General features: G+C 51.0%; 2 protein-coding genes across 2 annotated transcripts; both read left to right on the forward strand.

Annotated features, from left to right (window-relative positions):
* The first annotated feature begins 3254 nt into the window (after positions 1–3254).
* Positions 3255–5656, forward strand: LOC115071859 (odorant-binding protein 2b-like). Its single transcript, XM_029567744.1, has 4 exons — positions 3255–3450; positions 3689–3759; positions 4583–4693; positions 5643–5656. The coding sequence occupies exons 1-4, from the start codon at positions 3335–3337 to the stop codon at positions 5654–5656; spliced, it is 312 nt and encodes a 103-aa protein (XP_029423604.1). The 5' UTR covers positions 3255–3334.
* Positions 5657–5693: 37 nt separating this feature from the next.
* Positions 5694–7012, forward strand: LOC115071860 (vomeronasal secretory protein 2-like). The gene is made up of 3 exons (XM_029567751.1): positions 5694–6175; positions 6396–6422; positions 6817–7012. Exons 1-3 carry the CDS (start codon positions 5950–5952, stop codon positions 6870–6872), a joined length of 309 nt encoding a protein of 102 aa, XP_029423611.1. The 5' UTR covers positions 5694–5949; the 3' UTR covers positions 6873–7012.
* The last annotated feature ends 1798 nt before the right edge of the window (positions 7013–8810 follow it).

Below are 8810 nucleotides of genomic sequence, written 5' to 3' on the forward strand. Positions count from 1 at the left end.
GCAGAGAAACACATTAGGCCACGGAACAAAGCAGGCAGGGGGCTCTCTCTGTTCCACCATCTCCCAAAGGTGTCTACCATGGTTGACCCCAGGTGGTGGCGTCTATTGTCACTTTAAATTAATAGGTATCTAAGATCATGGCTGAAGAGCTTCATGACTTTAGCCCACTGAGACACAGGGAAAGACAGGTGTCTCCTATCACGCCCCAAACCGGTTCACAGCGGCAGACCCGGTCTAGCAGTCATCTGTGTGTGTTCTTCCCCATCAGTAAAAAATTATTCACTGTTGTTTAATTTTGTATGTGCAGCGTATTTCCTGTATGCACGTAAGTGCATCCATGTCATACAACGCCAACAGAGGTTGGAAGAAGGCATCGGATTCCCCTGGAACTGGAGTTACAGAGGGTTAGTTGCCATGTGGGTGCTGGGAATCAAACCTGGGTCCTCTGCAAGAGCAACCAATGCTCTTAACAGCTGAACCATCCTCCAGCGGACGGAATTACATACACCCTTGTCGTAAAGGCTTACCTCAGTGATCCACACACAGTGAAGTGTAAGGTATCTTGAGTGCAGTCAACAGGACAAAGAAAAGTCCTGGCACACCAGATACGGAGACTCCAACCGGCTCAGTAATCTTTGATTCTGAAGAGCACAGGTCCAAACCTCTCCACTGCAGGGACAGCAGGCTTCCCGCTCTGCAGTAACTTCCAGGACCAGATCTGCTGGGGTTTGCTCGAGAGCGTTCATTAATATTGTTTATGGTTACTTGGAGCTGTCCAGCCTTGGTCCAGGCAGGCACAAATATGCTATTGTGGGACCAGGACCTTTCTCAAGAGAGCTCAAGTTAGCTGGACCTCAGGACAGGACATGAGGCCCAGGATCTGCAGGATGGGGAAGGGCAGAGCAGAGTTCCTGCTGGAAAGAGCTGGGCTTTGGCCAGCGGAGAGGGCAGCCAAGGCAGCGCAGCCTTGGACTTTGGAGTCAGGCAGACTGCTGGCCTCCTTGTGCCTCTCTTGCCTGTTCCTAGTTCCAATGGAATGAGACTTGGGGTCACTTGGGGGGAGGCATGTTGGTGGTCACATGACAAGGTAGGGAACTTCTTTGGGAGGTCATGGGCTCTAATGTAATAATTAAAAATATATTTATCTATTTTTTAAAATTTTATTTATTTTTATTTTGTGTGTATGCGTGTATTGCCAGGATGTAGGTAAGTGCACCCATGTCATGCAATGACCTCGGAGGTCGGAAGAGGTGGTCAGATCCCCTGGGACTGGAGTTATAGACAGTTGTTAGCCCCCATGTGGGTGCTGTGATTCGAATCTGGGTCTTCTGCATGAACAACCAGTGTTCTTAACAGCTGAGCCATCTCTCCAGCCCCTATTTATCTGTTTTTAATGTGTTTGAATGTTTTGCCTGCATGTATATAAGTGCACCTATGTCATGCACTGCCCATGGAGGCCAGAAGAGGGTGTCAGATCTCCTTGAACTGGAGTTGTTAGACACCATGTGGGTGCTTGGAATGAAATCTGGATCCTCTGCAAGAACAGCCAGTGCACTTAACCACCAAGCCATCTCTCTAGTCCTCTAATGTAATAATTTTAAGGTAGTTACACAACTCTGGATTGGCAACAGGCTGCAATGGACCCCCTGAATCTCACTCCAAGTCGGAAGGGATAGAAAGAGCCTCAGTTGTGCCTGGGTGGCCACGGACTCCACATGGCCCCTCGACAGGTCCTGAGGTGGCCAACAGAGCAGGAGACCCTGGTGCCCTTGTCGAAGATGAATCCTCTGAGCTCACAGAGGTGAAATCTCCAAGTTCTCCCTTTAATGGACCCATATTGGCGACCCCTGACACGTGGCTAGAGCTTTACCAGCTTCCAGGACAGAATTGTGAAGGACGGGAGTCAAGCCCCTGCTCTCCAGATAACCGAGGAGATGGGTGACAGATACAGGGAAGAAGGAGGGAGCGGGTCACCTGAGAGTGAGCAGTTCCATGAGGGGCACAGCTGGCTTCCGGTGCAGAATGAGGCTGTTCAGGAGGTGACAGTGATCTCTAGTGTGGCTACAGGTCTCTCAGAAGAGGTGATATTTAGGGAGATCTGTGCCATGAAATAGATCCAGACATAGCAAAAGTTTCCCTACCCACATCTAGGATGGAGCATCCCAGGCAGGGGGGCAATGAGGTGGTTCCTGGGGCCGAGCTTGGGCTCTGGGAACTGGTAGAAGTGTTTGAGGTTATTAAGAAGCTCAGTTCCTTTCTGAGCAGCGTTAGGAGAAGAGCCAGTTTCCAGAGAAGGTAACCCAGGAAGCCAAGGGCTGGAGGACCAGGGTAGGGTTGGGGAGGGAGAGGGAGAAAGCCAGGGCCCTCCCTTCCTGACTCAAAGTGGATCCTTTTCCGACCCCTGCAGCAGGGTCATTCATTTAGTTCAAGGGGTTTCTTGGTGAGCAGCACCCTTGGGTGATGCAGACATTGTGTGGCATTGTGTTTTATCTCTAGGTGGCACTGAATTGCTCATCACATCCCAACAATAACAGCGTTCTACCTCCATGATGGATGTGGATTTGACCTTGACAACTGGACCAGAAGGGTGTGGCCAGTGCCAATTGGAGCCATAAAGGGCGTCCACAGAGCCTTGTGAGGAGCCCACACAGCCTCGTCCCTTTGCTAGGGTGACCTGCCTTGTCTGAGAGCTCAGAGCCTGGAGATGAAGACCCTGCTCCTGACTGTCATACCGTTTGCTCTGGTGGCTGTCCTACAGGCTCAGGACGTCCTGCCCTTTCTCTCAGAGAACAAGAATGTGAGGCAGGGGGAGATGGCGGTGGGCGTAGATGAAAGGCCTGGCTGTTGGTTAGTGCCCGAGGATCTGGTTTCAGATTTAGGAGGACTTTAAGTCATTTAATTTTGGGTTCCGACACTGCACCTTGGCCTATAGTGGTCAGATCAGAGCCTCTGCTGTTCTTCCAGTGAACAGAGGTTCCTGGGCCACAGGGCTGACAGGGAGCATGTTTATGTCAGGGTCCTTGTAGTGACACCCAGAACCAGGTCTGTCAGGGAGGACAGTCCCAAGAGAAAAGTTGCCTGGTACTGTGTCCTAGACCCCAACACTTTTGGGGGCTTTGAGGACAGACACCTGCCTAAATAGAACTTAGGTTTCTAGGTCCACTTTCTTAACACAGGGTGGGGAGTTGGGCCAACTCACCTCATTGGATGCAGCCTGGTTTATGCAATGTGTATTCAGGCTGTGGGTCCATGTGCTGGAGCCTGGGGGAGATCTGAGCCTGGGTCAGGGTGGGCTCAGGGCTCTGTCTGATGCAGCTGTCAGGGACCCTGGTACATGAAGGCCTTTGTGAGTGACAAGAAATGGACAGAGGGGAAGAGCCCTGGGAAAGTGTTCCCGCTGACAGTGACAGCCCTGGAAGACAGAGACTTGAAGGTCAAGTGCGTTTTTATGTGAGTATACGAACCCTTGGCCCCTGCAGCTTCCTCTCCTCCTTCATCCGTGTTTTGGGTGTTGACGATGGAAAGGCCCCTTCCTTTGAGGGGACACAGCATCTTAAAGCCTGGGAGGAATTGGTGTGTGATTTCAGGGGTCACCGAGACAGGGCTGATGAACCAGGGCTGCTGAGCCTGTGAGCCTAGCAGAGCCTGGGTTGTGATGGAGGCTGCCAGTGGGTTTTCTGTTTTCCAGGTCTGAGGGTAAATGCATTGAGTTAACATTACTGATGCGGAAAACAGAGGAGCCTGGCCAGTACAGCACTGGTGAGTCCCGTCTCTGTTTGTTTTATCCGTTGCTGTGATAATATACTCTAACCAGAGCAACTGAAGGGAGTGAGCAAGGGTTTATTTAGCTCAGCATTCAAGGAACAGCCCAGCATGGCAGGGAGTTCCGGGTACCTGGAGACAGCTGATACGTCACATCCAAGGTCAGGAGGAAGGAGCCACGAGTGTGCTTCTGTTGGTGCTCAGCATGCTGTCTCCGTTTCCACAGTCCAGGATCTGCTGCCCAGGGTGTGGTCCACCCACAGTTAGATGGGTCTTCTCACACTGACATAACCCACCCTCCACCCCCATCTCCTCCCAGGAATGGCCAGAGGCCCATCTCCCAGGTCTCTGGATTCTGTTGAGTTAACATTAACCATCACCATCCTCTTGGCTGCATAGGATCCTCTCTTTAGGGGGCGAGCTCCTGGGGTTGGAGAGTCCCTGCCCTGCATAGCTTTCAGTTGGGTCTACCTACTTACCTCCTGGATGACATTAGAGGTCACAGGCTAGTCCACAGAAGAGACCAGCTGCCCTCTAGGTAGTGCTAACCACTGGCCTAGAGGAAAGCTGGGACTAAGGATCTGGGAAGCAGGTGAGGGCAGCTGTCAAGGCCCAGCCTCCTATGGTGCAGACTCTATAGCTGGTATTGACACCTTTCCAGGAGGGAGCTTTTGATTGGATGGAGTCACAGCAAGATCTGTTTCAGCTGCCTGGGAGCCCATGTTTTACTGCTGAAACTTTCTAGACTGGGCCTTGATGTGGTATGAGTGTTTGTCTGGGAACAATAAATCATAGAACTATTTTCTGTGTTCTTCAACAGCTTGGGGCATAAAGCTCACATACATTTATGAATTGCCAGTGAAGGACCACTACATCCTCCGCAGTGAATACAAGTTGCATGAGGTTAAATTCTACATGGGAAAACTCATAGGTGAGGGCACCCTGGGACCCCAATTCCTGCCTTGGGCTCTGCTGTCAGAAGCTAGGGTAATGGGTATCAGTTACACCATGGCCCTGGGGACTAGAAAGTCCTCTTGGCTGATCTCTGGGTTGCTGGCCATAAAATGCTGCGTGGACAAGTGTGAAAGTTCTGAAATGGAAAGGGGTTTGCTGGGCAGAGATTGTCAGGGACAAGGGTAGGTGTGACCCTTAGAGCCTTGACCACTCAGGATGGAGGTTCCAGCTAAAACATGGCCAAGTGCTACTTCCTGATGTCTCAGGTTCATGACAGATAGATTTGAAGGCTTGTTTCCTAACAGGGGCCTCTGTTGGTCAAGGTCCCTCCATGGTCTGCCTGTTAACCACAGATTTTAGGAGCTGTTTTAGCACAGCAGCTTTTCCCTTATCTTAGGAGGACAAAAGAGTAAACACTTCCTGACCCAGATCCTGGCTGGCAGAGGAACGGAGCCAGGTTTACAAGGCCTGCTTTTCCTGCTTCCCCCTGCTTGATTTTTCCCCAAAACTACCCCACACACCCTGAAGCCCCCGTATATAAGCCCCAGCTCACAACCCGTGGGCTATTTCCCTTCCCCGAGGGGAACGTGTCCCGTGTGAAATAAAGTACTATCCCGCCGAGAGTTTTATCTGTGTTTCAGTGCCTCATCCTCCATTCGCTCGTTCTCCGCCAACTTTTTACCTATCACTTAGGAATGTGCAGACGTTCTCTGAGCAAGTTAAGCCATGTGCTGACCAAAGAGCTTAAAACTGCTGTGTTGACTTAAAACCTGACTAGCAAACTGTGGAACATAAAACAAAAACCTCCCTCGGGTTGTTCTACAGCTGATGACCACTGTGTGAAAAGTAAATAATGTGAGGTTTAACTTCGATTTCTCTGCCTGGCACAGGCTTCTCCCTTTTCCTCTCCACGGTGGGTCCCTCAGGAAACCTAGATTAGGTTTAGGGATTAGGTTTAGGGAAAGGGAGAACAGGCAGAGGGCCTTAGAGGCTCCTGACCATAGGAGCCTTTGTTGGTCAAGGTCCCTCCATGGTCAGGAGACAGACTAGAGTCCTTGGGACACAGGGTCTTCCTAGGTCACTGTGTGACTCTGTAGGGCTGCTCAGAAGGTAGGTACCCTATCCCCTTGCTTACACAGTGGCTCCAAGTGTCAACAGCACCCACTTCCTGCGGACCAGGTAGCTAGCTAGTGCTCACCTTCTCCATCCACATTCAACCTCCTTACCTACCCTATGGGCTCTCCTCCTGTCCTGCCCCACCTGCTCCAGGGTGGGGCCGTCGTGCTGGGCAGTGCTCCCGTCTTGTGTCGCTGGCTCCCTGTGCAGCGGTGCAGTCATGTCCCCTCTCATTTCACAGGGAAGGACCCCAGTGTAAACCTAGAGGCCCTGGAAGAATTTAAGAACTTCTCACAGCACAAAGGACTTCTGCAAGAAAGCATTGTGGTACCCGAGCAGCAGGGTGAGAGGATGACCAGCCCCTCCCCCTTGTCCTCTCCATACTGCCCAGGACTCTCTGTGACCCTTGTGTCTCTCTGTGCCTTTTGTGTCTCTTTCTGTCATGTATGCCCTCCCCTCACGAGGACCACGGGTCTTGGCTATGGGACCATCTAAGCTGCAGGTATGATGGGGTCTGGGTCCTCACCAGGGCACCACCTCACCTCTGCCCTTTGTTTCTACAGAAGAGTGTGTTTCTGAACACTATAGTGGTAAGTGACCACCAGAAAGAACACTGGGACAGCCCATCACCCTCATTTCTAGTGCTCAGTGATCCATCTGGTCTAGCTCGGCTCCACCCAGTCAGGAGAGACCTGCTGTCCAGGCAGAAGCGACCACTCCAGGAAGTGGCCCGAAGTGTAATTCCTAGGACATTTGGGGAGTCAGTTCTTCCTTTCCCCAGAGTCCTTCCTAACCTTGGTCTCCCCTTGTCATTACCTCCCACTCAATACACTTAGAAAAGATGCTCAGAGACCTGGCTGGTCAAGAGGACCCAGGATTGTGCTTGGGGGTCCCCAGCTCTTCAGCATTGACCTCAAAGAAAGTTGTGGGAAGAAAGTTGTGGCAGTGGGGGGTTCCTCAACTCTGTTCCTCTTCGTGTTACAGATGCCCCCCAGAACTGCATCTCCAGAGCCAGCTCTGCCCCCACCACACAGCAGTGACCTCCCCGGACCACTCTTCCCCTGCCACATTTCACGGAGACTCACGGCCCCCAACTACTCAACACTCTCCTCGGACCTCGGTTCCCACTGGATTGCCCCCCTGCTTTAGCCCTCTAACGCTGTTCCCAATCCCACCCGAATCCAAATAAAGCAGCTCAGCAGCCGTTTGGGGCTCAGCTTGTTTACGAAGGGCTTACCGTTAGCTCGCAAAGCCATCTAGTACAAGCCTGAGGAGATGCTAAGGCTAGCAGGTGCCGGACCCCAAGAAGCATGGCACGCAGCAGTCCTGTAGGGCTGTGTGATGTCCCGAGTGTTCACTTGATGACCCCCCGCCTCCAGTGGCTTCAGAAGGTGCCTGACTCTGAGGCAGGAGGATCTGGGCGGTCACCGGGGTTATCCTTCCACATCATCCATCAAGCAAGCCAGAACTGGATAAAGCCTCTCTGGGCCTGCCTGAGGTTTGTCTGTGCCCAAGGTCTGTGCTGATGCTGCTTTATAGGGACATGGTGGGCCACAGTGAGGGAGGAGAGGCCCTGTAACTTGAGTGACAGACCCAGAAACTTCCAGTCCCCATGGGACCTGGATTCCTGGAGGATGAGTGTACAGTCTCATCTTTCCCTGAGAAGCTGCTGATTGCTCAACAAATGAGCTTCAGGTTAGAACCCGACAGCCTGACTCCACCTTCACCTGTCGTCCTCTTCTGCTTGGATCTCGTTCTTGTTCAGGACCATAAGTCATCCTAAAAAGAAACCCACCCTTCAAGCCCCTGGCGGAAATCAAGGCCACTGGGATGTTGGAGGGAAAAGCTGGTGGGGCAGAGTATGTGTCCCCACTCTCCAGGACCAAAGACAATTTCAGAAGGGTCAAAGGCCAATTGGAAAATCCATGGAGATCAGTGGATCTCTCAACTCTCACTGCAGAAACTTCCTCATGCAGCAGATGGTGATTAACACAGACCACGACTGGCCAGTGTGTAGCCACTAAGAGACTGCAGAGCGCTTATCCTTGATTAGGATTCTCACATCAGATTTATGCCTCCCAAGGCTCAGGGATCATTGCGAAAGAGGTGGAGGAAAGATTCAAAGAGCCAGGGGTGGTGGATGACCACAAAGAAACAGAGTTTTCTGGATAGACAGCTGGGCAGTTACTCACATGATCTCAGAGCAGTGGTGACAGGATACATAAATGTAAGCTTAAGCCAGACAGAATCCAAGCATAGGAGTGGGTAGGTGGATAGAGAACCCAACCCTAACTGAGGAAGTATTGGTAGCTGCCGAGTGGGGGAATGTCAGTCTTCTTTTTGGGTATGAGTCTGGGTAGATTAACCAGGCTCTAGTGGATGGATCTACACCAAAGGACACTTGGGAACACCAGTTTGACTTGATAGGTTTTAAATATATATAAGGGAGGGAGTGGAGAGAAGGCTCAGCAGTTAAGAGCACTGGCTGCTCTTGCAGAAGACCCAGGTTCGAATCCCAGCACCTACATGGCAGCTGACAACCATCTGTAACTCCAGTTCCAGGGGATCTGACACCCTCTTCTGACCTCTGCGGGCATTGCAGGACACAGGTGCAGTGAGGCACATGCAGGCAATACACACATACACATAAAATAAAAATAATACATGAAATACTAAAAAATATATAATGCAGTGTATGAAATCAGGTGCAGGTACTAAAGAGAGTGTGGATAGGGGAGGGGGTCTAAATATGATCAAAACACAGTGTACGAGATTCTCAAAAATCAACAAAAAGTTATAAGAAGTAGAAATAGTTCACCAATCTCAGGGTAGAAAAAGACTTACAAAGCATTGAAGTAATGTTACAAAAATCAGTTACGAAGAGATTAATTTACCAGACGCCTCGTACATATGTGTCAAAATCATTACTTTAAAATTTAGTGGCTGTAAGGTGCAGTTGATTTTTGTTTCCATGAATT

Source organism: Nannospalax galili, unplaced genomic scaffold (assembly GCF_000622305.1).
Source record: "Nannospalax galili isolate Female #2095 unplaced genomic scaffold, S.galili_v1.0 scaffold1421, whole genome shotgun sequence".
Lineage (NCBI taxonomy): Eukaryota > Metazoa > Chordata > Mammalia > Rodentia > Spalacidae > Nannospalax > Nannospalax galili.